This window comes from Microtus oregoni, unplaced genomic scaffold, assembly GCF_018167655.1.
Source record: "Microtus oregoni isolate MIOR12 unplaced genomic scaffold, Mior012 000020F_ref0000438, whole genome shotgun sequence".
Lineage (NCBI taxonomy): Eukaryota > Metazoa > Chordata > Mammalia > Rodentia > Cricetidae > Microtus > Microtus oregoni.
This window is the reverse complement of record NW_024543079.1, coordinates 16,427,160-16,453,801: the sequence shown is the minus strand read 5'-3', so window position 1 is coordinate 16,453,801 and position 26,642 is coordinate 16,427,160. Positions and strand designations below refer to the sequence as shown.

The following is a 26,642-nucleotide window of genomic DNA, read 5'->3' as shown; positions in this document are numbered from 1 at the left end:
CATGTAAGCCTACCACCTTCCAACAACTCCAGGAGGTTGGAGGTGATTATAGATGAGGAACCAGAGGCTCAAGAGGTTAGTGACTTGGCCGAGGACTTCGTTGAGCCTCTTTCCAAGAACCAGTCTGCCTGGTTGAAGAACAAGGGATGATGATACAGAGAAAGCAGTTGTGGTTTACTTTGTCTCCTTCTATGTGGGTGATAGACTGAAATTGCCCAAGGTCGGCAATAGGCCAGGAATTAAGGGCTTAGCGCAGTCCTGATGGCCACACAGCATTTGATGGAACTTGGATTTTTTGTTCTTCCACTGCTGCTGCCTCCTCTTTCCTTCTTTTTTTTTTTTTTTTTTTTTTTGGAGTCAGGGTCTTTCTATGTAACCCTGGTTGTTCTGGAACTCACTATGTAGACCAGCAGGGTGGCCTCAAGCTCACAAAGATCTGCCTCTCCTTCTGGAGTGCTGGAATTTAAGGCTTGCATCACTCCGCCTTTTTGTTTTCTTTTCAAGACACAGTCTCACCACACTGCCCAGACTGACCTGAACCCGTGGATCCTCTTTTCACGTGCTAGGAGTCAAATCTAGGGTCTCACATATTCTGGGCAAGTGCTCCACTGAGCTCTGTCTCTAGCCTGCCTCCCAGCCTTTGTCCACAATGGTGATTTTCTGCCTTCTTGAAAAAGTATGGATCATGACTTCCCACGTGAAGCAGTCATAAAGCGTGAGACCTGAGCTGTAAGGACTGTCCTTCCTCTCCTATGGATGTCATAAGCACAGTTCATTTACAGATGATTTTTTAAAAGGTCTCCTACATCCTCGGTGGTTCCATTCCGTCCTTTTCTTGGCAGCACACACAGCACTGACCCATGGTTGGTGTTTGTATGTTGTTTGACTAGATGAGGCAATGAATGACAGCACCCAAATGAGGGAATGGAAGGGGAAGGCGTAGGCTTGGCGGGCTTGCTAAAGTAATGAAGATGACTGAGTCCGTGAGCAAGCAGAGGGAGCCGCAGGGATGCAAGCTGAGTGGGCCTGATTGGATGGTGAATGAGTGAGTGGGTGTTTGGGTTCAATGTAGAAATGGAGGGAATTAGACTCAGATCCTTCTCTCCCTCCCTCCCTCCCCCATGTATATACCTTTTTACTCCTGAAGGCCCTTGGGAAAACCAGGGCTCCAGAGAGTCAGTTACCTCTTGTGTTCCCAACCTCCATTCAACCCTGAGACGCCTGCAGAACAGCCCTGCCTGGGGGAATAGCACTGGCCACTGTGAGAGCAGACTGGGTCTCTGTCTCTCACAGACCTCAAAACAGATGAGAAGAGTTCATGTATCCTACCTGAGGGTACCAACTCCTCGCCCCAAGAAATTGACCCCACTAAGGAGAATCAGCTGTACTTCACCTACTCTGTGCACTGGGAGGTGAGACCGAGTGCCTGCTCTGGCCAGGGAAGGAGGTCTTGCTCTGGGCTGGGGTTCTCTGACCAACAGGAGGCCTGACTCTGCTTCCTCCTGCCTGCCAGGAAAGTGACATCAAATGGGCCTCTCGATGGGACACTTACCTAACCATGAGTGATGTGCAGATCCACTGGTTTTCTATCATTAACTCTGTCGTGGTGGTCTTCTTCCTGTCAGGTGAGAGCTCTGAGTACTGAAGGTGGAGCTGAGGGTCTGAGGTATCACATACTTAAGGGGAATTTCTAGGGTGTTATCAGGGTCACGTGCATCAGAAGCAGTCAGTCACCACGTCCTGTGCTGGGCTTCATGTGTACAGATGTGAACAGGAATTGGCAGAGGCCCTGGTAAGCTGCTAGAGAACAGATACGTTTGTCTGCACAGCCACTGATTCATTCAGTAACCCCCAGAAACATGGTTCTGCCGTGAAGCAAGCTTGGCAGAAAGCTGGGTGGAGAAGATGTTGGACAGAAGTAGAATGAGGACACTTGTTTCCATCTAGGAGAAGCGAAGGTAGTAGCAGCTCCTGCTTCTCCACTGCCTCCCCAGGGGCTGGGTGCTGCCCTTCTTTACAAACTCCAGCTCTCAGCGCAGGGGCTAAGCCTAACAGCATAGAGAGCTTGGGCTCATGGCCCATTTCCATTCACCATGCTGCTGCCTAGAGAGGGAGGCAGAGTGACGGTGCTGTGCCCTGAGCTGTTGAGGAACAGAGAGGTGATGGTATCCCAGGTGAGTCTTGATGCACGGGTGGAAGTCCATCATTCAGGGCATTTCCAGCAAATAGACTTCTCCGGTAAACTCTCCTCCCTGACACAAAGCAACATTCTGTAGCCGTCTCTCTCATCCCAAGGTTTCTTTCTCTTCACACCCCCTTCTCAGCTGGAGTGAAGCTCTGCTTGTGTGGGAGGGGCTTGGGTGGTCTCATGACCAGGCCCTGCTGGAAAGGGGCATGGAGCTAGACCTCTCTGTCAGCAGTGCTCACCCTCCACCCTGTCGTTTGCAGGCATACTCAGCATGATTATTATCCGGACCCTGCGGAAGGACATCGCCAACTACAACAAGGAGGATGACATTGTACGAGGTCTTGGCTGGGGCGGGATGGACTGGAAGAGGGAGGACGAGCTAACAGTAGGGCTCTCCACGTGCACACACATGAGAGAGAGAGAGAGAGAGAGAGAGAGAGAGAGAGAGAGAGAGAGAAGGAAATAAACCTCAAAGGCATTGAAAAGGAAAAACAGAAACATTCCTAATCATCCAAATGGGTAGATCTGGACTAAGTCACAGAAAGAAAACTTAGTTAATTTGTCATTTTAAAGTAGAGCTTTTGAGATGGCACATAATGTTAAGGGTGCTGGCCACCAACCCCTGACAGCCTGAGTTTGATCCCTAGGACACATATGGTGGAGGTAAGAGAAGTAACTTTCCACAAAGTGTCCTCTGACACTTTATTATACATACATGCTCCCACACACACACATACATACATACATACATACACACACACACATACATACATACATATACACATACATACATAAATAAATGGTTTTTCATAGAAGGTTTAAAATTAGAGCCAAGCATAGCATTATATACCCATGATCCCAGCATTCAGTAGGCTGAGACAGGAGAATCTCTAATTTGAGATGACTTGGTCCATAACAAGACCCTGAATCAAAAATAGCAAGGCCCAGCATGGTCATTCATGCCTATTTCTTGGGAAGCAGAGGCAGGTGGAGCTCTATGAGTTCAAGGTTAGCCTGATCTATATAGAGAGAGTTCTAGGCCAACAAGGATCCAAAAAAAGAAAAAGACGGGCTGGAGAGATGGCTCAGAGGTTAAGAGCACTGACTACTCTTCCGGAGGTCCTGAGTTCAATTCTCAGCAACCACATGGTGTCTCACAACCATCTGTAATGAGATCTGGTGTCCTCTTCTGGCCTGCAGGCGTACATGAAGGCTGATCACTGTGTACTTAATAAATAAATAATTCTAAAAAAGAAAAAAGAAAAAGACAAAAACAATCACCATCACCACCACCAATAAGAAAATAAAAAATCCTAAACTTTTTATGTAGTGAACATTTCTTATGTATTTACAGGTGAGAAACTACACATAGCCAATAATCGCACGATGCTTTGGTATTTGTTAGGATTTAATACTATTATTACAGATATGCATGAACACGTTTTATTTGGAATTTTTTTATGCTTCAGGAATAGCCCCCCAAAATTCAGATTCCAACTGTCATAAGAGTGGTTTGGGGACATATAAATAGCACAGATTTTTTTTTTTTTTTAAAGACAGGGTCTCATTGTATTGCCTGGGCTCTTTTAAACTGGAGATCCTTCTGTCTCAGCCTCTGAATGCTAGACCACAGGTATACATCACCACACAAGACTTCCCTCCCTCCCTCCTTCCCTCCCTCCCTTTCTCCCTCCCTTCCTTCCTTCTTTTCTTCCTTCCCTCCTTCCTTCCTTCTTCGTAGTGCTAATTGTGGGGCTGGGGAAATGGCTTAGTTGGTAAAAGTGCTTGCTTTGCCACACAAACACAAGGACCTGAATTTGGATCCTCAGTACCCACATACAGCTAGGGATGGCAGCATGCATCTATAACCCTGCTGAAGGGGTCAGAGACAGATGGATGGTTCCCTGAGGTCCAGAGAGAGACCATGTCTCAAAAAATGAGGCAGAGAACAACTGAAGAAGATGCCCGAGGTTGACCTCTGACTTCACATGTACATACACAAGAACATATACACCCAAACAAAATGGTTAGTAGGATTGACAGGAGAGTTGGTGGTGGTGGCACACCCCTTAATCTCAGCTTTCAGGAGGTAGAGACTGGTCTACAGAGTGAGCTCCATACAAAATGAGACCCTGTCTCAAAAATACAAAAAGAAAAAAGATTAACATGGAGAATTGTATAAAATCATATATCACTTGAAAATAACAAGGTACATGATGTGTTTATTATTTAAAACTATTCATATGTATACATGAATAAACAGATTAAAGAAAGAAGACTAAAGAAAACAATGGTATCTTATTATATTAATGTGTAAACATTACTTACATATATATAGGTCACTTTTTTTTTTTTTTTGGATTTTCAAGACAGGGTTTCTCTGTAGTTTTTGGTGCCTGTCCTGGAACTAGCTCGCCTCGAACTCACGTAGATCCGCCTGCCTCTGCTTCCCAAGTGCTGGGATTAAAGGCGTGTGCCACCACCGCCCGGCCAGGTCATTTTATTTTTTAGATCTTTCTACCATCTAGAAAAATGTGTCTGGGAGTGAACACATTTGCTGGGAAATGTCTCTTGTCACATTGCTCAGGCCGACCTTGAACTCTGAATCCTCTCCTTTACCCTCTTGAGTGCTAACACTACAGGCATATACCACTGCACTTGACCTTTTCTGTGTTTTTAATTTTTTTCATATATTAAACATTTTCTGTTTCTTTAAATTCATTTGAATTCCATGACTTATAGCATTTGTTTACACAAGTAAATACATCTTTTATTTAAAATCAGAAAAGATAAGTTACTTCAGACTCACCAACAAAGACTATTAATATTTCAGTACACTGGTGTTTGCATTGTTTCCCATTTTCTTGTTTTGTGGAATTAGGGAGACTTTTTTTCCTGCTGCTTCAAGCGTCCTGTTCTTGACCTCCTTTTTCCATGTAGCGTTCCTCTAAGAAGTCTGTGGCGGAATGGTGCTGGTTTTAATGAAGCAGCCTGGGTCTATGGGGGTGTTCCCTGCAGGAGCCTCCCTGTTCACACAAACCTACCTCACTCTCTGCCCTGTGCTGCAGGAAGACACTATGGAGGAATCGGGGTGGAAGCTTGTGCACGGTGATGTCTTCAGGCCACCGCAGTACCCCATGATCCTCAGCTCCCTGCTGGGCTCAGGCATTCAGCTCTTCTGCATGATCCTTATCGTGATCTGTGAGTGGACCATGTGGGCTGGAAATGGGGGGTCAGAGGAACACAACCTGATCCTGAGGCATAGCCACCTTTTGTGCCTTGAGCTAGGCTTATCTCCCCTGAGCAGGCCAAGCATTCTGGGCAGCAGCGCCAGCATGGCGGTAGTGATTTTCCTCTCTTCATTTCAACTCTGTTGACATAAAGCCATCCCGAGTACTTGGTCAGGGAAGCACATATCAGCACTGTGAGGCTAGCATCCTTCTGCCCTTAGAGTAAGCAGCTAGCCCAAACTCATTATCAGGGTCAGAGCTAACTCAGGTCTCTTCCCCATCTGTCTGTCTTTCTTTCTAGGCTGGGTCTTATATGTAGCCCAGGCCAAGATGAACTCTCAACTTTTTCTGCTTGTGCCACCATACAGCAGGACTTATTTCATTGGTATAGAAAAAACCCTTGCTAATATATATTAATTATAGACAGGTGTGGAGTCAGCCTGCCTAAATTTGTATCTCACCCTCATGACTTTAAACTTCATGACTAGCTAGCCACTTAATCTTGTTAAACTTAAGTTTGCTTGTCTAAAAAACGGAGAGGCTAACTTTCTGTCTTTCATAGTCAAGTTAAATTCAGCTTGTAGGTATTCAGAATGCTCTTGGCCTTCTTATGTGGTTCATTCCAAGGACTCTGGGGACTAGAAGCTATGGTTAGATTCAGACAGCAAGGCCTAGCAGCTTCTCCACCCCCAAGCCTAGCTACAGTCCAGTCTTTTTCTGTAGAGAGCTGTGCTCTTACAAATGCCAAGAAAGAAGGGAATCTCTTCTAGCTTCATTTGTGTAGTAGCCTGTGAGTGTGCCATATCCCTGATCCTGACTCTGCCCTTTGCTTCCCTCTAGTTGTGGCCATGCTTGGGATGCTGTCACCCTCTAGCCGAGGAGCTCTCATGACCACTGCCTGCTTCCTCTTCATGTTCATGGGGTAGGTGTATCTGAGAATGTTCCCAGGGGCTGGCACAAGCCTGCTTCACACCATTTACAGGACCCCTTGTTGTGGATTCTGCCTTTTCCTACAACAGGGTATTTGGTGGATTTTCTGCTGGCCGTCTCTACCGAACTCTAAAAGGCCACCGGTGGAAGAAAGGAGCCTTCTGTGTAAGTGTCCTCCTCCTCCAGCATTTGTAGGGCCTGGGATACTGTTCCACATGGTCGGGAGCATAGGCAGGCCCCAGTGGGGATTTTTTTAGACCCACAGTCAGAAGTTCTAGAAGGCTCTCTCTCTCAAGTTTACAAAAGGATCTCCCAGAGCTGCAGCTGCACTGTCCATAAAGTTATATAAGGGGATTGAACTCGGGTGACTTTTAGCTTGCATTGTCCAGTGGCTCAAGCAAGAGAATAGCGCATTCAGAGTGATCAGCAACATCGCAGGAGGACACCATGCCCAACAGACTAGAAAGAATTGCCTGCCAGAGAAAGAAGCCAGGCTCGTGTGACAGCTAGCCAACATGCCAACCAGTGGAGTGAAGAGACATCTTGGATGTAGAAAGGCCCATAGAAATGGGGTGGTGCCAGGCTGGGGTTCTCCCAGGAACTTCCTTCCTCTTTCTCTGCCTGGTATCAGACCTGGTGCCCAGACTGTAAGTTTCATCCAGAAAGGAGGGTGTAGAATTCTCTGCTACACAGCAGAATGAAAGAGAATAAAAAGGAAAAGACATCTTGACATTTGAACTGGGCCTTGAAGATTTTAGGCAGCACCCAAAATTCTGTAATTGCCGAGATCCTAGTCTTTACTTGGCTTTTCTTGATGGGTAATCATGAACAGCCCTCTGAGCCTCTGCTTCCCATCTCTCCAGTGGACTGGTTGCTTCTACTTTGCAGCACATAGCCCCTGGTACTCTTTTTTTATATATATAGTTTTATTTATTTATTTATCTTTATTTATTTTATCTGCACTGGTGTGAAGGTGTCAGATGTCCTGGAACTGGATTTTAAGACAGTTGTGAGCTGCCATGTGGATGCTGGGAACTGAACCCGGGTCCTCTGGAAGAACAGTCAGTGCTCTTAACTGCTGAGCCATCTCTCGCCCCCCCCCCCCCCCGGTACTCTTATACATACCACAAGATATTGATGACCTACTTGAAGGCCCAGGGACAAAAACCTGCAGGAGCAGTGGCTAGCTGTTGGATGGGAGAAACTGAGCCAAAGAGGAATTAGTGCAGTTTGAGTGCTAGTTTGCTCAAGATATCCCAAGGCCCTTGTGCTTAGTGACTCACCTGGATGCCAAAATCCCAGTATGGAAGAATGAGACCCAAGTGTAAGCCTGCGGCCTTGGTTCTCTGTGCCTGGCTTCTAGCCCAAGAGACTGACAAGATTGCATTACAGGGGACCAAGACTGGGTTTTAGAGACAGGCTGTCTAGATTCCCACCTCTGCTCCACCATTGATAAACTGTAGAGTGGTGGGATAAACAGGGTATCTTCTAAACCTGTAGTGAGATGATACGAGTGGAGCCCACAATTGTCATCCTTAAGATGCCATTCAAACTGAACCATTATTTTAGGCAGTTTGGAGTTGTGAGCTAGACATAATGTTATTCATTTATTTATGATGCAAATACTCCTTGAGTAGCTGCTGTTTGTGTGATAAGAACGCAGTAAAGGACAGAATTTGGAGCGTGTTGGGGAGACAGACATTGATTAGGCGCAAAGCTGCATGCTGGAGCTCCTTGTCTCAGTTGATAGTGTCCTGAGATGAATGTGCATCTAACATGCCAAATGCAGTATGGTTGCTACTGAATGCCTTTAACCATCAGTCCATCACCAATTCAAAAGATCCTAATAGAACCTTTCTAAGTTGAGTGCCATCTGTAATTAGAAAGTGGGATGAGGGCAAGGAAGAAGTGGTTTCAGGGCTCTACAAAATGTCTTATAGAGCAGGAGGCCTGCCTGCTTCAGCTGAAATCCAAAGGACCAGAGAGCTTGAAACCTCTAGTCTTCTGGTCTGTGAATCCCCCAAGGACAAAGTAGGAGCCCTAGATCAGCTCGCCAACCTGTCCTTCTTGCTCATAGACGGCGACACTGTATCCTGGTGTGGTATTCGGCATTTGCTTTGTGTTGAATTGCTTCATCTGGGGAAAGCACTCATCAGGAGCAGTAAGTGCCCTCCCCCACTATCCCACCCCTCTCCAGCAAGAAGAGCTTGTGGTGTTCAGTCCTCCCTCAGGTCACTTCCTGTTCTTCCCTTCTTCCCTTCCCTTTTCTGAGTCCCCAAAGTTCTGTTCCCAGCTGTCAGGGCGGAGGGTTGACTGGGGTTTCCCCAGCATTGCCCATCTGTCATCTCTAGCGCCCTGACCCTGACCCTGGCCTTTTTGCAGGCTTAGAAACAGCTGGCCATAGCTCATTTCTCTAAGAGGTTTCCACATCCCAGGGGCCAGTTGGGGAATTCCCCATGTCTCAACCAAGTGAAAGCTGCTTGGTGTGCGTGGATAATGTCAGAGGGCTCACCTCAGCTCCTATGAGTACCACTCCAAGTGGAGTTCCCTTTAGCCCCAGGCTGTGCTGTTGCCAGCAGCTTCTCAAACTGAATGAAATTTCAGGCTCTGTGGCTGGGGGCACATAGGAGGGAGGGCCCTTTGGTCAGTTCTCAGGTCTGCAGAAGTGGGACAGGTACTTGCCACCCCAGCCTTAGTGTGCTGAGGGTTGGTGTCTGATAAGGGCCCTGGATAGGGTTCAAGTGTAGACTGTTTCTTCCCAGCAGCATAGGGAAGGAAGTGTTCATGTAGACTTTGTAGAGAGCACAGAGACAGTGGGAAATGAAACATAACCCCACCCCCAGTAGAGCCACTCAGAGGTCAACACTGCAGAGGTCTTTGATAGGTGTTTTTTCCTTCAGCAAAGATGTTTAAAATGAGATTATGTGATTTAAAAATTATAACAAACAAATTATGCTTATTGTAATAAATACTGCTCTAAACATTTAACATACTCTTTTTATTGATTTTTAGGTTGGCATACAAAGTAATACATTCCATTATGGCACTTCACACATATGTATCATTATACTTTGTTCTTATTCATTCCCCTCACCCACTGCCCTTCTGTCGTCCCCTCCCCCCTCTGGCTGGTCCCCTTCCTCCCCCACTAACTCCCAACTTCTGCTTTCTTATCACATGTATTCCATTACCCTATTTCCCCCTCCTTGAAGATCTCTTCCTTCTGTCTAGTGATCCCCTTTCTAGTTTCACAAGTTACACATACACATATATAAAAATACACACAAAATTTTAAGTCTAGGTTCTGCATATAAGAGAAAACATGCAGTCTTTCAGAGTCTGGCTTTTTTTAATGTAATGTTTCTAGTTCCATCCATTTCCTGCAAATCATCATTATGTTTTTCTTTATCTTCTGTACAGTTCCGTTTCCTGGCTATGTGACTAATGCAGCAATAAATGTGGATGTGCAAGTAGCTCTGTGGTGTGCTGACTTAGAGTCCTTTGTGTGTATTCCCAAGTGCTAGAGCTGGATCACACTAGAGTTCTATTTTTACTTCATACTGACTTCTAAAGTGGCGACACAGTTTTACGTTCCCATCTTAATATGGGAGTATATGGGAATATAAACACTTCTTTTTGCACAAGTCTTAGAGAAAACGACTATACAGAAGATGAGGAGGAAGATAAAACTCAGTCTAACCTCCATGCCCCATCCCCAGAAGTGCTGTTAGCTTTTTATTGTGGGCCTCTCAGACACATATGCATACAGACATTGAGTTTGGGGGCTTAGGATGTAGCTCAGGAGAGTGCTTGCCTAGCATGCTTGAAACCCTGAGTTCCATCCCCAGCTCTTCATGAACTCACTGTGGTAGTGTATGCTGTGTAATCCCAGCCCCCAGGAGGTGGAGACAGGAGGAGCAGAAATTCAAGGTCATCCTTGGCACACAGCAGATTCAAGGCCAACCTAGGATACGTGAGGCCCTGTTTAAAAAATGAATTTTATTAAAATGGAGTTCTTTTATAACTCCAGGCCTATGTTCTGCTTTTCCCCACTTGGAAGAATATTGCAGTGTTTCATTTTAACCACACTCGAGGAGTTTTGCTTTTTCCGTTTTTCCCTTTACCCAGCAGGCCTCATGTTGTGTCTTTTCCTTTTGGCCCCTTCACAGCTCCTTGGAGCTCTCAGTTCCCACTTCTTCCTTGGATGCTGAGCTTCTGGGATGCTGAGGTTCCCTCTTCACTGGAAGCTCACACAGCCCCATCTACACTTTGCCCTCCCCACAGGAAATTCTTGGCCTCGAGAAATTCAGGCCAGGAGCCCTGGGGCGGAAAAGTCTACCGGACCTTCCCCACCACAGTGGCCCTGCTGAGCGTGTGGCTTCTCCTCCCCTGGAGCCCAGAGCCGCCCATTTCCACTACCACCACTTGCATGGCTTCTGTTCTAGGTGTCAGGGCCTATGGGGGCCTCACAGCACTGTGTCCACAGGTTCCATTTCCCACCATGGTGGCTTTGCTGTGTATGTGGTTCGGGATCTCCTTGCCCCTTGTCTACTTGGGCTACTACTTCGGCTTCCGCAAGCAGCCATATGACAACCCTGTGCGCACAAACCAGATTCCCCGGCAGATCCCTGAACAACGGTGGTACATGAATCGATTTGTGGGGTGAGTCTTGGCAGAGGTGAACAGGGGACTTCTGGGGTGGGCAAGACCCAGTCCTCTCCTAAGGCATCTCCTTAGGAGAATGAGGAGCCTACCTTCCCAGAAGGGTGCTGAGGTCACCTGCACCATCAGCAAGTGCACTAGTGACTGGCCTGCAAGCGCAGCCTCACGCTACAGACTTCATGTCTGCCTAAAAACTAGGGCAGAGAAGCAGAGGTAGAAAAGCTGGGGATATGGCTCAGTGGCAGAACACTTACTTACCTAAGTTGCATACTACCCTAGGTTCAATCCCCAGTATCCCAAAACCAAAAGGCCATGTGGAATAGTTGTATTAAAAAAATAAAAAATGATGAGAGCCTGAACCTTGGGCAGGTCATCCACCATTCTGAGTTCCCATCTATGAACTGAAAGAACTGCCACTATGTAGGCATTCTCTGTACTGATGCTCAGAAGGGGCATGGGCTTACCTATAGCCGGGGTCTGGGTACTATCAACATTGTTCTCTGTTGCAGCATCCTAATGGCTGGGATCCTGCCCTTCGGTGCCATGTTCATTGAGCTGTTCTTCATCTTCAGTGTGAGTACCGCCGGCTCCCCACCTCTCTACATGCAGCCTTGCCACCCTCGCTGCTTCTTGCTTCTGAGAAATTGCAGGAGCCCCTTTCTTCGCCCTTAAATTCAATAATGGTCCTGACTGTCAGGACAGTTGTGAGCAGTAATAGAGACATGCTGTACATGAGGGGCTGATGCCTGGAAAGGGCTTAGCACATGGAAGCTGCTTCAAGTGATGCAGTCATTTACAACCGTTAGTGATAGCGCTGTTGCATCTGCTTCCATTCCTGGGTCCCTCACCCTCTTCACCGGCCAGTGCTACCCAAGACTTCAGGCACATAGAAGGATCCCCAGCTGTCAGCATCACTGTGAGACTGGAACAAATGGAAACAGACTTGGCATTCAGAACATGCTGCTGCCATGTTGGTGAGCACACCTGCTAGAAGTACCAGCATGAAAGCTGGCAGGAGGCCTGCAGAGCATGAAAGCAGCTGACTCGGTGCCCAGCCCAGGGTGCCATTTCAGTACTCTGCAGGTCTCTGCTATTCCAGAAGAGTAGTCCTTCCTTCCTTGCTAAGAGCCTTGCCTACCTAGGATGGTCACAGAGGAGGAGCTTGCTGCCCTGTCCCCAGAATACGTGCCATGGGCTCTCCTGGTATTTTGGGACCCTTAACCAATCATTTGTGCTCTGACTTCCTCGTCTATAAAAGGCCAAGCTAGAGCTGTAGAGATGGCTCAGCAGTAATTCCTCACTGGCCACTTTTCCAGAGAACCTGATTCCCAGCGTCCACATAGTGTACGCAATCATCTATAATTCCAGTATCAGGGTATATGACATCCTCTTCTGGCCTCTGGGCACCAGGCATGTGCGTGGTGTACAGACATTCATTCATACAAAATAATTTTTAGACTTTTTTTTTTTAAGAAAGGTGAGGACCAGGTAAGTGTAGTGGTACAGCCTTTAGTCCCAGCATTTGGAGTGCAGAGGCAGACGGCTCTCTAGCCAGCCTGGTCTATACAGAGAAACCCTGTCTTGAAAAAAAAATAGAAGAGAAGCCAAGGTTAGGAGTAGTTGGTCAACACAGAACAAATTCAATGCTATTTTTGTAGATTCTTTGTCTCATTTTACTTTTTTCGGGCTTTTCCCCCCTTAATTGGTTTGTTTATTTGGATTTTCGTTGCAGGGGTGGAAGGTATATTTGGGGGAGGTTGGTTATTGTTGTCGATGTTTTTGTTTTGTCTTTTTGTTGTTGTGGGGGAATTTTGTTTTGTGTTTGTTTGTTTGGTTGGTTGGTTGGTTTGGTTTGGTTTTTTTGAGGAAGGGTTTCTCTGTATAGCCCTGGCTGTCCTAGAACTTGCTTTACAACGCTATGACCTCAAACTCATAGAGATCTACCTGCCTCTACCTCCCAAATGCTGGGATAAAGGCATGCACCACCACTGCCCAGCTGTTTTTATTTATTCTTAAAGAGAGACAAAAAGAACATATAATTGGGTGGGGAGTGTCCGAGAGGAATTGAGAGAGAAGGAAAACATCAAAATATATTGTATGAAAAAGTTTTTTCAAAAAAAAAGTATTTTTTTTTATGCCAAGGTCATGCAAATCTGTGTTTAGTAATAAAGCTGGTGGGTACAGCATGCACCTGGCATGAGATGCACTCCTCAGTGGTAGCGGCTGCTGTATAATTTTGATTGGGGTAGGAATTACCTTACATGCTGGCAGGTTTAGTCTGGAGTCCACGCAAACATTAGTCACCTGTGCCACAAGCCCTCCCTGAGGAGCCCTGGTTGAGCTGTTGTGAGGAGTGGCTGCTGAGCAGCAGGTCACCGAGACCATCTCTGGTGCCCACAGGCAATCTGGGAGAACCAGTTCTATTACCTCTTCGGGTTCCTGTTCCTCGTTTTCATCATCCTGGTAGTGTCCTGTTCACAAATCAGCATCGTCATGGTGTACTTCCAGCTGTGTGCAGAGGTGAGGGGAGTAGACCAGTAGGCGGGGGTGGGGTGGGACTGCAGTGGGTGGATATCCCATGTGAATACCTCGGGCTGTCTTGATTCCCCTGCCCAAGCTGTTTTCCTCTACACTGGAATTGATGGTGCCCACCTCTCTGCATGGCTGTGATTTGTCGACACCCATCCACTCCAGGGACCAACTCTCCAGTTAGCAAGTGCAGACTGTTGGCCTGTCTCCCCTGTGGGCAGAAGGGTAGGCCAGCCCAGAGCCCCTACCAGCCTGAGCTGAAAGCCAGCTCTTCCACTGGGAGACTGGGAGCGGCTCACCACCACTGACTAAATGACCCTAGGCCATGAGAAGCATTTGCTCAAGCAAAGTTATTTGTTATTGTTTTTTTCTATTGATCTTTAAAAAGCTTATGATTTATAAGCAGTAAAATTTACCCATTTTAGTGGACAATTCTGTGGTTTTTAGAAATGAATTCAGATATGGGATGTCATCCTTTTTTTTTTTGGTTCTTAAGACAAGGTTTCTCTGTGTAACCCTGGCTGTCCTGAAACTCACTCTGTGGATCAGGCCAGCCTTGAACTCAGAGATCAGCCTGCCTCTGCCTCCCAAGTGCTGGGATTAAAGGCTACCACTGCCCAGTCAAATGTGACTCTTCTTACCCAGAGTCTTGAGTCCCTCTGTTGATCATGAGATCTGTGGAAAGATGGCCTGGAGCCTACGGTGACCATTGCTCTCTTCGCTCTCTTTGCTGTAGGATTACCGCTGGTGGTGGAGGAATTTCCTGGTCTCAGGGGGGTCTGCATTCTACGTCCTGGTCTATGCCATCTTTTATTTTGTTAACAAGGTACCACCCTCCTTGAGATCCCCCTTAACCCACTCTGGGGCAGGATGGTTGGGGAGGAGGAGACTGTTGAAAGGAAGCCAAGTGTCTGGATTGTGCTTTCATACCCAAAGTGGGAATGACCAGAGCCATTTAGAGCCGTGTTCTGTGTTTGGGAAACAAGCCTTCAGTCTGAATAACAGTGATAGTGCTGTGTGCGGAAACTTGTGAGATACTTGGAACAGAAAGGCAATACGTCCTGTAACCTCAGCTCTGGGTGGCTGAGTCTGTAGGGGTTGAAGTTCATACAGGCTACATACAGCCTGAGGTATGTATGTAGCAAGATCATTTCTGCCATGACCCATGTGACTTGAGTCCTGGAACCCTGGGTAGAAGTGGTGAGGTAATGAAGAAAGGACAGAGACAAGTACAGGAAAGCTGGGAACAGGTGGGGTCTACTATCAAGGTCAACCCAGGATCTCTGTGTTTGTTATGGCTATACCACAGGGGAAGGATTGGCTGGTCTTGGTAGGAGGTCTGTGTAGGCCAGCAGTCTTAAGGTTGGAGGAGGAAGCTGCAGTTGCCAGCCTTAAACACTCAGACTCCTGAGGAAAACTTGGCTGTTCCTCTTGAGCTCAGTGTTGGAGTCTTTGAGATGGTTGTGCCCATCTCAAAATGCACATTCATTCAGGACTTCACTAACTTGCGGCCTCCATCACTCCCTATACATCTCAAGGGCAAAGTGTTAGCTGCAGTAATTCTCCTGGGAAGTAAGGCTGGTGATGCAGTATTTACCTCAAGACAGGGGGAAAGGACAGTGACAGTATAGTAAGAATAGCTGAAAGAAATGCGTAGAGATAAAATGTCAGGGGTGCTTCTGTGCAAGCATGAGGACCTGAGTTTGATACCCCAGAGCCCACATAAACAACCGAGAACAGCAACATGCACTCTGTAGACACTGTGCTGAGGAGGCAGAGACAGGTTCCCTGGAGCTCATGGGCAGCCAACCTAGTCAAGTGAGGTCCAGGTTTTGAGAGGCCCTGTGTCAGAAATAAAGTGGAAAGTGAGTGAGAGGCACACTCAGTGTTGACCTCTGACCTCACACCCAGAGTGTACACAGAAAGATCAAGGTAGACTATTTACACACCCTATGAAAGCCACATCTAGGACCTCAGCCATCGTGTCTCTGGGGCCCCCTTTTCTTCACTCAATTACTCCTTGCTTATGCCTAGTGAGGAGAAAATGAGCCAGGACCAGGCTTGCTACATGAGCTCACACAGGTTAAGCGTGGGCTGATAATCAACAAGAGTCTGGCTTAGCAACTAGGGCGCAAACCAGATGGGCCAGTTAGAGAAGTTTAGGGAGGCTTGGTGGGTACCTCACCTCCAACACTGAAGGATTTTGCATGCTTTACTTAAGGTCTCTAAAACCCAAGGACCTGCAACCAGGTCTTATTTGCAAAGTAAGAGCTGCGGGTCTAGTAGGTGAACTCAGAATGCCTACGTTTCCCCAAAATCCCAGATTCTGGAGAGAGGACTTCCCAGATAATCTAATGCAGTGCTCCCCCCGTGCTGCTTCTACAGTCCTGGCAGATGGCCACACCTGCCTCAGGGGCAGCAGAGGTTCACAGGCCAGTAGTCTCCTCTTGAAAGAAGATTTGATTGGAACACAGCCTTGTACATTCATCCCCATGTCTCTGGCTGCTTTCCCACTGCAGTGGCAGTTGAGTAAACCACATAATATAAAACTGAGGATGGAATACAGATACCGTCGGCCCTGCAGACAAGGTTTGCTGATCCTGCTGAAGCTCATCCAGTATCAGTCCATTCTCTAACTGGACAGCTCCTGTCATTACAACAGTCTCAGGCTCACACCTCAGCCTGCCCTGTGCACCTTGTATCTTAGCCTTATTCCTAGACTCCTCCCATCTCCGTAGCCTGTTTAAGTCAACCTTTGTGACTGTCAAGTAACCAAAACCTAACTGAAACTGACATAAGCAGAAAGAACCCTTTGCCTGATGTAGTGCACAATTTAGGAAGTTGGAGTCTAACTTCAGACCCTATCAGGTCTGAACTTGGGACCCGGTCAGCCCTTTCTTTTTGCCCATTCCCTTCCTGGTTTGACCACTGTCCTGTTCCTTTCCTCTCCTATCCCCTTTACTCCACCTGCAGACACACACACACACACACACACACACATACCCACACGCACACTCGCACACACTTGTATACATGAGAGATGGCAGGGACCTGGAGCCTATAAATGTAGTCTTCACCCTTTAGACTTAGAAGTTCTCAGACAGGGACCTATATTTTATTTCTTTGATTTTATTTTTCTTTATTGTTTTCTTCTGGGCTTGTCACATTTTGTGGTGTGTATCTGCCCATTAGCCCTAGAACAGACCCCCCCCTTTGGGGCCTGGTGCACTGGGCACATACCAAGGTGTCAGGTGGGCCGTATTCTCGTCCACCAGCAGACATCACACCACCAGTCCCTTCCACCTCTACCTCAGTCACAAGAGGCCAGTGTACTCCAAGAGAAAAAGCATTGTGAGCTGTTAGAGATTTGCCAAGCATTCTCAAGGTCACAGGAATGGAAACTGAGGCAGCCTGATGACAGCTCCGTAGTCCTTAACCTGGAGCAGTGAGAACCTCCACACATTTCCCACCTCTTGACTCTGATGTTGCTCTAGCTGTCCAGGAATATTGTGGTGCTGCTTTGGGACAGTGGACCAGGAAATGAGGCAGTTGTGTCCATTCCAACCTATAGAGTTCTTCCCCTGACCCCTAAGGTCATGAGGTCCAAGCCAGTACTCTGCCCTGGTATAGTTGGAAGTTAGTCTGCACTGTGAGCCCTTTTACCTTGCCAGGTGTCAATTTTACAAGATGGGGCGGGGGTGCAGGCGCATATCCTAGTTACTAATCTACTGCTGTAGTGAAACACTATGACCAAAAGCAACTTGGGGAGAAAGGGATTTATTTGGCTTACACTTCAGCATCATAGTCCTGTCAATAAAGGAAGTCAGGACAGGAACTCAAACAGGGCAGGAACCAGGAGGCAGGAGCTGATGCAGAGGCCTTAGAGAGGTACCCTACAGCTAGGTCTTGTGGGGGCATTTTCTCAACTGAGCTTCCCTCCTTTCAGATGACTATAGCTTGTGTCAAGTTGACATAAAACTAGCCAACACAGGGTGGGTGTTACATAGCTCATAGCTGCCTGGTATTAAACATCAATCCCTCTTTTCTCTGCCATCACCCCAGCTGGACATCGTCGAGTTCATCCCTTCTCTCCTCTACTTTGGCTACACCGCCCTCATGGTCCTGTCCTTCTGGCTGCTCACAGGGACCATCGGCTTCTATGCAGCCTACATGTTTGTCCGCAAGATCTATGCTGCTGTGAAGATAGACTGAGTGGGTGGACCAACGCTAGGCCCACTCCATCCTCGGACAGGAAGCCACCCTGCGTAGGGAACTGCAGGCACACAAATAAAATAGCTCCTGCTCATTTGGAATGTAACTCCTGGCACAGTGTTCCTAGATCCCCAGGCTGCATGGGGGCAGGAGGGCCTGTAACCCATGCATTCCCGTCATCTTATTCCAGTCTGTAGGATACATTTTCCTGTGGGTTTTCTTCACCCAAGAGTCGCCTTTAGCAGGAGTTTTCTGACCTGTTAATTCAGGTTTTATTTTTTTGTTTTTGTTTTGTTTTGGGTTTGGGTTTTTGGGTTGGTTTTGTTTTGTTTTGTTTTGTTTTTGTTTTAAACAGGTCCAGGATGGATAAATGTGGGGTTTTGGTCACTGTCCCCATCAGCTCCTCAGAGCTGTTGGCCACCCTACCACTAACTGGAAGAAGGAATGCCAGGGCTGTGGTGAGGGCTCCAAGCCTCTTCGTTGCCCATCCTTACCACTGAAGCCACAACACAGCACAGTTCCAGCCTGGACAGTAACCTCAGTGCCAACCAACCCCTGCTGGCCCCCCTTTCATTCTCTTCCCCAGCCTGCCCTCTGCCGCCCAAACAGGGCTTCCAACCAGGCCTTTGGTTATCATATGACTGGGAACAAGCCCCGGCCATGATTACTACAAGGACATGTCCTGGTTCCCTAGGACAGCAGGATTCTCATCATCAAAGCAGCCAGAGTTTGCTGGCCACCAAGGAAGAGATGAGATCTACAGTGAACTGTTCTTGTGCCAAGAAGCCCTGGGTCAGGGCTAAGGATTTCCAGAGCCAAGCACCCATATGTGTGTCTGGGAAGAAGTGGCTAAAGCCACTAGGGTGCTCATCCCTCAAGATTGCTCCCAGTCCTTTCCTCAGGGGGCACCACCTGAAGGCTGATGGTGGACCTCCTCTTCCCTCGCTTTGAGGTCGAGTTCTCACATCTCTTCCTTGAGGTGGCCAGGGAGAGGCGCTCTCTCCTCATGGTTCCTGACCTCAGCATTTATACTTAGTTCTTTCAGCCAGACCCATCCCCTCTTCCTCCCATGCAAGTTCTTTTGGGGACACCCAGAAAACTTCTCTGAGAAGGAAGATGGAAGGTAAGTTGGATTGCTCCTTTTCCAGTTCCTAGGAATAGGCAAGAAGTCAGTCTCCCCAAGTTGGAAGGAGGCTCATGTACCTGGCCTAGCTCCTTCACCCCAGCCCCTGTGATCCCTGTACAAGCCACAGAGATTGCTCTTAAGTAGCAAGAGACCAAACCCACCCTGGGTGCAGGGGTCAATAACAGCCACTCACCCTTGTTCAAGTCCTTTGGGACCGTGCTGGGAGACAAAGCTCAGGATGCTGCTTGTACTAGGAACACACCCTGCCCCTCACTGCCCCAGCCTCCTGGGGACTTGCCACCATCATCTGTCAAATCAGTGAACCTCTCAGTCTTGCCTCACAGTGATTCCACAGCACCAAGTGGCTTCCACCAAGAGTCAGGCTGGAGAAAAAGGAGCCCAAAGAGTAGAAAGTGATGGGGAGTTATTTGTTCAAATCTTACATTTTCCCTCTAAGGTTCTCATTTGGGGGTGGGGGTTCAAACATTGTCAATTTTTCTGACTTTTTAAATCATTGTCATTATTTTTAATTAAAAAAAATTATGCCTGTATGCCTTTTTCTGGTCCAATTGTAAATAAAAATGCCATTGTCCTGTTACGTCTCAACTTATTCAAGAGTTTCGCCTAATGGGTTGAGTAGCTGTTTTTGAAGCTCAGTCTCCCATCCATGTTCTCTAGCATTCGGCTGTTTGTGCCTGCTGCAAGCCAGCCTCTTCTGTTCACCCCTCCATGTGGAATTGCAGGCCTTTGCCCCTCCGGATTAGCAGGAAGTGGCGAATAACTATGGACTCAGATAACGTTGAAAGCTGGTTTGAAATTTCCAAGTTGCTTCACTCTGTGTCAGATAGGATGCTTTCAAAGCAATAGATATTTAGGCACAAGCATCCCAGAACTTGGAAGGCAGAGTTGGGTTTATTCTGATTTACAGTTAGAGGGAATATATCCCATTAAGGCCAAGTCATGGCCACAGGAACCTAAGGTCAGGGGACAGCCGTGAATGTGAGTGCTGTACTCCCTTTTCTCATTTAGTTCAGTGTAGGACCAAAGCCCATGAAATGGCGCCACACACATTAAAGTGGGTCTTCCTGCCTCCACTTCCTTCATGTGTATCTGGAGGCTTGTCTCTGTTCGACAATCAAAACCATCACAGGATTCATCCTTCAATGGGAAGGCTTTTCAAATCTTCCCTTATTGTTAGATTTACACCATTAGGGTGCACGCTGATGTTGAACGGAACTGTTGAACGCCATCTTGGAGGTGCCAGGCACTGCGCAGGATGATAGTCAGCTGGGACAGCTCACTCATTGACTGCGAAGTCGGCTTCCTGGTAGGCCACACTAATGCCATGGACCATGGCCAACAGAGACACTGGAGAGCCCAACATGCCTCCTGTCCCTGAGGTCACTATGACTCCTGCCACTGTGGCTTTTTAAGATATGTGTATGTATTGTGTGTGTGAGAGAGAACACCATGACACACGTGGAAATCAAGCCAACTTTGACGAGTCGGTTCTAGCCGTCTGCCCTGCTGAGGCCGGATCACACCTCTGTGCCTCTGCTGCATACTGCAGCTGAGCTGGTCCTCAGGCTCCCAGTGGTTCTCCTGTCTCACCCTCCTAGCTGACCTTAGCAGTGCCGGGATTACAGATGTGTGCCACTGCATCTGGCTTTGGTTTTGTTTGTTTGTTTTTTAACATGGATTTTGGGAGTTGGACTTGGGTCATCAGACTTACTTGCACATTAGGACCTTTGCCCTCCGACCTCCCTCTCCCTGGCCCCAGCCTGAGCTTTGTGCATGCCAGCCAAGTGTTGTAAAGCTGAGCTAAGCTAGATCCTTCCTTTTCAAGTAATTCGTGAGCCCAGCCTTTTGCATCTCCATATGAACTGTCCTCTTGACTTCCACAAAAAAAAAAAAAAAAAAAAAAACTTGTCGTTCAGTGCAGATTGTCTTAAATTCGGATCATTTGGGAAAGAATCTTAGCAATATTGTGTTTCCCTTCCCATGGACATTCATTTGGGGTGTCTTTTTGTTGCTTTTCTTATGTTTACGTGTTATTATGGGAGCGTTTTGCCTGCATGTCACCATATCCACCTGCAGAGGCTAGAAGAGAGCATTGCGTGTTCTAGAACTGAAGTTACAGGTCATCGTGAGCCACTGTGTGGGTGCTGGAAGTCGAACCTGAGTCCTCTGAAAGAGCAGTCAGTACTTTTCACTAAGCCATCTCTCCAGCGCCCACTTGCTGTTGATTTATACTTTCTGTTGCAGTTCAAAGCTGTGTAATGGCCACACATACAGTCTCTCCTTAAGAGGTCACGTACACTGGAAAAGAATGTGTCTCCTGTGTTTTGGGATGGAGTCAGGTCAGCTTGGCAATGATACTGTTCAGATCAGCTGTTCTGGAATCCCTGACTGCAACTGTAGACTTGATCATTGGATTAGATGTCAAACATTGTGGTGATGTTTTGGAGTTTTTTGTTGTTTTGTTTTTGCTTCAAGGTCTTATGTAGCCTAGGCTGGCCCTCGGGCCCTCAAAATTGTTACTCAGCTGGGGATAACCTTGACCTCATGATCTTCCTGAGTCACCAAGTCTGGCTTCTGTGTGTGTGTATTAGTTACCAGCAAACAACTCCTTAAAGCAACCACTCCACCACTAAGCTATACTTCTAGTGCTTGACATGTGTATATGTATATTTATGTCTGTATGTGTATGTGTGTATATATATTATATATAATGCTTTGCTTTGTTGAGATAGACTCTCACACAGATCAGACTGGCCTTGAACTTGCTGTGTGCCCTACGTGAACCTGGAACTTTCTGTCCTCTTGCTTCTCCCTCCTGAGTCTTGAAATTACTAGCCTACTCCAGTGGCCCAGCTAAGATGCCATGCATTGAACATTTTTATTTGATGGGGTCTTAGATATAATCCTGTAAATCTTCTGAGATTTGCTCTGGGACAGTTTAAGTATTTGGAAACTGTTTTTCTCTGGGCTCACAAGATGTTTTATTTGCAAATCCACACAAGCTCTTTCTACTGGTGATAGTGGGCTATACAGGGGTACCTTCCTGGTACGCTGGGTACCCTATGATGCCTGGTGGGATAGACACTGTCTCCTAGGGGACAGCACACATGCCTAGCCCTTCCTGAGTGTTTCTTACCTGGTTTCAGGCATCTCCTCACAAATGTGGTCTCAATTGTATTCTGAGTGCTCAGAGACCCCCTGAAGCTGTCCAGGGGCCTCTCTCGGCAGTGTCGGTACTTTCTGAAAATGTTTGACAGAGTCAGAGAGCCGCCACCATGATTTCTTCGCTGTCAGCTTGGTCTCTTCAACTCATGACATTCACTCACTCCAGGAAGACTGGGTTAGCTTCAAGCTCACAGAGATCTGCCATCTGTCTCCTGAGTGCTGGGATTAAAGGCCTACACCATCATGACCGGCCTAAAAGATACATCCTTTAAGACTTGTCTAATGTCTGTGTGTACATACACTATGACACACGTGGAGATCCAAGAATAACTTTGAGAGAGTCTTTAGTTCTCTCTACCTGGATGTAGGTTCTGTGGCTCGAATTCGGGCCATTAGGCTTGGTGGCGAGTGTCCCTGCCCACTGAGCCACTTTGCCAGCTCCTGTTTTGTTCTTTTCTGGTTATGTCAGCTAGGCAGATAGCCTGCTCTGGCCTTGGCCGAAGACAAGTCTCTGCAGCTCCCTTTTCATCTAAGCCCACAGGGACTCTGAGGGGCTGTGTGATGCGCTGAGTGAGAATCCTCTGCATGGCAAACAGTTATTTCTTCCTGGCTGCTCTGGCAGAGGGGCCAGGTTCTCTTTCCAGCACTCACTGGTGGCTCATCTGCAACTTCAATTCTAATCTCTGTGGGCACCAAGAATGCATATGGTACGCATACATGAATGCAAGCAAGACACTCACACACATCAAATCTTTGAATAAATAAATAAAAGACACTACTTGCCTGTTTAGTTTGGTAGACTAGTGACTTGATTTAAGGAATGTTCTAGAAGTCAGCACCCTGTAGCTCTGAGGGCCACCACAGTACAAGTGCTCCCTTCAAGAACTAGGTAGTAGCTACTTGCAGACAGCCACCTCCCCGATGCTTACTTTGAGCAACTCCCAGTGCTGTCTTTCCCTCTGCCAGTCACAAACTCCAGAGCAGGACCCAGTTCCAGCCAGTGAACTACGGGAAAGCACAGAGGCCCCTGGAAAGGGTGCTCTCGCTCTCTCTCGCGCTCTCTCTCCCTCCCTCCCTTCCTCCCTCCATCCCTCCCTCCATCCCTCCCTTCCTCCCTCCAGAGTGGAATCAGGAGCTACTGCCTGGGCCCCAATCAGAGAGCGAAACCAACATGAAGGATGGCAGACAGGACAAGGTCCCGGTCCTTGAAGACATGAGTGAGCTGATAAACTAAACAATCCCAAGCCTGTCTTACCTAAGCAGACTCATGTAAGGAAGAAGCCTACTGTGTGTCAGACCTGTTAGATACCTCCAAAAGCACTGTCGCTGAGTCAGTCTCTTGGAAGGCTGGAAGTGCATGTGGAGAAGGGACCCTCTAAATCAGTGGTAATCAACCTTCCTGAGCTGTGACCCTGTAATACAGTTCCTCATCTTGTGGTAACCCCCAACCATAAAATCATTTTCATCGCTACTTCATAACTATAATTTTGTTACTGTTATGAATCATAATGTAAATATCTGTGTTTTCTAATAGTCTTAGGCAACTCCTGTAAAAAGGTCATTCGATCCCTAAAGGGTCATGACCCACAGATTGAGAAACACTGCCCTCAAGGGACACTGTCTCCCCACTAAGGAATTCCCAGTTTCTCATTTGGAACAGAAAATTGGCTGAGGGCTGTGAAGACACCCGAGGACACACAGGGAATGATAGAGGGCAGGAAGGACCTCCTAGCTGGTGCCCACTGGACCACAGCTCACCAGCAACCCACATCTTACACCACTACCCAAGGTTCCCACACCCCCTGCACCATCACCCCACACTTGAGTCAGCTCTGTTGGGGCCACTGGTGGGGAGTCCACATTCAGACTCCAATCAATGGTTGTGCTAGTGAGCAAGGGGCAAGCTGACATAGTACTTCCTCGAATTTTTGTACTGAAATAATATCTTTGAAGGAAAATATCAAAGTCCCTTGGACTATAATCAAGGCGGTTGCTGATTATGAGCAATTGCCATAGTTTAGGGGCAGGTTTTTCTCAGATTGAAAGTAATTTGTCGAAAGTTTTATTTCTAGGTCAAAAGAACAGGGTAGACACCCAAGATGAGGTAAGGAAAACTGGGCTCCTTCCTTGTGCTTTGGAACCTATAAACTCACAGCTATCTCTGCAGTATGGGTTGGGAATGGGCCCATGGGTATTTATTGCTCCAGTTCCCAGGCTGCCTGGAGAGTTCCTATCCCTGAAGAGATTGAACCCTGAAGTGTCTTCAGTGAGTCCATGTCTTGTCCATGGCCCTCTGGCTCAAGTGATCTATTTTCCCTTTGCCCACCTGGAAGCCCCTCCATGTATAACCACTGAGTTCACAACTGTGCCAAGCCTAATTTATTCCAGGTGAGGGGAGACAGCAGCGAAGAAGTCCCCGAGAGACCCCGGGAAGTAGCTGTTTAACAATGTACTATAATAGTTGTGTGGTGGTGGTGCACTCCTTTAATCCCAGCACCCAGGAAAAGAGGTAGGCTGATCTTTATGAGTTTGAGGCCAGCCTGGTCTACAAAGTGAGTTCCAGAATAGCCAGGGCTACACAGAGAGACCCTGTCTCAACTTTTTAAAAAAGCAAACAAAGAAAGAGAGAGAGAATGCAGAAGAGCCTTAGGTGGTGTGAACCTCCAAATAAGACCCCAGCCAGTGGAAGTGGGTACTACATGGGTACAGAATGGTTTCACTGAAGAGGGGAAATTCTTTTTCAGATGTGCACACTGATGCTGGGACAGACACTGTGACAAGAGACTGCTTATTTGTTTCCCAGCCACCCAGACCGGAATAATCACACAGAAACTAAATTAAAACACTGCTTGGCCTATTAGCTCAGGCTTCTTGTTAGCTAGCTCTTACATCTTAAATTAACCCATTCCTATTATTTGGTATTTTACCACGAGACTCATAGTTTACAGGCTCCAGGGCATCTGTCTCCATCAGCAGCTACATGATATCTCCTTGACTCCATCTACTTCCTCTCTATATCTGTTTGGATTTCCCACCTGGCTTTATTCTGCCCTGCCATAGGCCCGAAACAGCTTCTTTAGTAACCACCGGTAATAAAACATATTCACAACATACAGAGGGGAATCCCACATCAGGAAACCTTAGTGAAGCAATAAAGTAGCCATGCAAATACCTAGAGAAGAATGGCAAAACCCAGGTTTGGAGACTTGTGGCTGGAAGGCTGTCTGAAGGCGGGGAGAGCCAGGTCAGGTCTTCAGGGTCTTGTGGGCTGTGTAGAGCCAGCTTGCTTTTGTTGTGTAAGATCCAAGCCCCAAGAGAGTTTGGAACAGAAAGACATGGGCTGACTCAGGTAAAGAGAGCCACTGTAGGTACTGTAGCCATGTAGACTCCCAAGACACAGTAGCTATTCTGTAAGAGCTGAGGGCAGGGACCTGAACAGAGAGAGTGTTAAGATGTGTGGGTAAACAGCCAGACAGTGGTGTTGCACACCCTTAATCCCAACACTCAGGAGGTGGATCTCTGTGAGTTCCAGGACAGCCAGGACTACACAGTGAAACCCTGTCTAAAAAAAAAAAAAGTGTAAATAAACAAACATGCTAGAAGCAAGAGCTCCTTGTGTGGGTAAGGCTCACACTCCACAAGGGCAGGGCACAGGGCTGAGCAGTGTGAGGGAAGCCTAGTAGACTGTGTAATAGGTAAAGCACCTGTTTCACTTCAGTGCCACCATCCGGGGACTGGAGAGGGCACAAGGCAGCTCGGCCCCAAATTAGGCAGGAGCCAGAGTGGACCTAACAATCAACAGGCTCAAATCAAGCAAATCCCATGGCATGCCAGTCCCTACAATGCCACCACCACTCAAGCTGGTGGTGCGCCTCTTTAATCCTAGTTCTCAGGAGGCAGAGGCAGCAGAGTTCTATGAGTTCAAGGCCACCCTGGTCTGAGTTCCACGACAGACAGGCCTACACAGAAGATTACTGTGGGAATGTTGGAGGCTTCCAAGAAGAGCTACAAACTGGAGAGGCAGATAAGACCAACCGAAGATACTGGGGATCTGGAGCAGCACGGTCCTCTCTAGCTCCCTGTGAGCCACGCCTCCTCCAAGCCACACCTGACACTCCTCGCTGCTATCCACAGAATAAAGCTTTGCCTGGCATCTCACCTGGCTCTACACATCTCCAGCAGGCAGTTGTGTTCAACAGACTGTGATTACATACATTAGTGTCTGTTCACTTATGCTATCGGCCCTGCCAAAATGTCCCTTCCCTTCTCCAGACTTACATTTTGTTCGTATTTATTTGCATTGCTGGGATGGAACCAGTGCCTCACAGAAGCTAGGTTACCAAGGGCTCACACTGATCTGCATCCCCAGCCAGAGCTCTGCTTCTTAAACTTTTGCCTACTCCTCTAAGGCCACCTCTAGGCCAGGCATGGTGGTACACGCCTTTAATCCCAGTACCTGGGAGGCAGAGGCCAGTCTGGTCTATATTCTCCAGAATCCCTATACTAAAGAATTCTCCCACCACCCATCACTTTCAGCTTGGGTAAACTGCTGGCCATGTTGGACTGAATTAGGCTCTCT

The 26,642-nt window shown here is 47.4% G+C and overlaps 1 protein-coding gene across 2 annotated transcripts in view; it reads left to right on the top strand.

Annotated features, from left to right (window-relative positions):
• The window catches only part of Tm9sf4 (transmembrane 9 superfamily member 4), a 41,553-nt gene extending 22,078 nt beyond the window's left edge, over positions 1-19,475 (top strand). For both annotated transcript variants that reach the window (XM_041670655.1, XM_041670656.1), the window contains exons 7-18: positions 1,294-1,412; positions 1,514-1,625; positions 2,449-2,519; positions 5,257-5,389; positions 6,259-6,340; positions 6,438-6,513; positions 8,426-8,509; positions 10,835-11,010; positions 11,520-11,583; positions 13,411-13,530; positions 14,276-14,365; positions 17,602-19,475. In XM_041670655.1, coding sequence (XP_041526589.1) covers positions 1,294-1,412; positions 1,514-1,625; positions 2,449-2,519; positions 5,257-5,389; positions 6,259-6,340; positions 6,438-6,513; positions 8,426-8,509; positions 10,835-11,010; positions 11,520-11,583; positions 13,411-13,530; positions 14,276-14,365; positions 17,602-17,751 — 1,277 coding nt within the window. In that variant the 3' untranslated portion in view covers positions 17,752-19,475. The remainder of the gene's footprint in view (positions 1-1,293; positions 1,413-1,513; positions 1,626-2,448; positions 2,520-5,256; positions 5,390-6,258; positions 6,341-6,437; positions 6,514-8,425; positions 8,510-10,834; positions 11,011-11,519; positions 11,584-13,410; positions 13,531-14,275; positions 14,366-17,601) is intronic.
• The last annotated feature ends 7,167 nt before the right edge of the window (positions 19,476-26,642 follow it).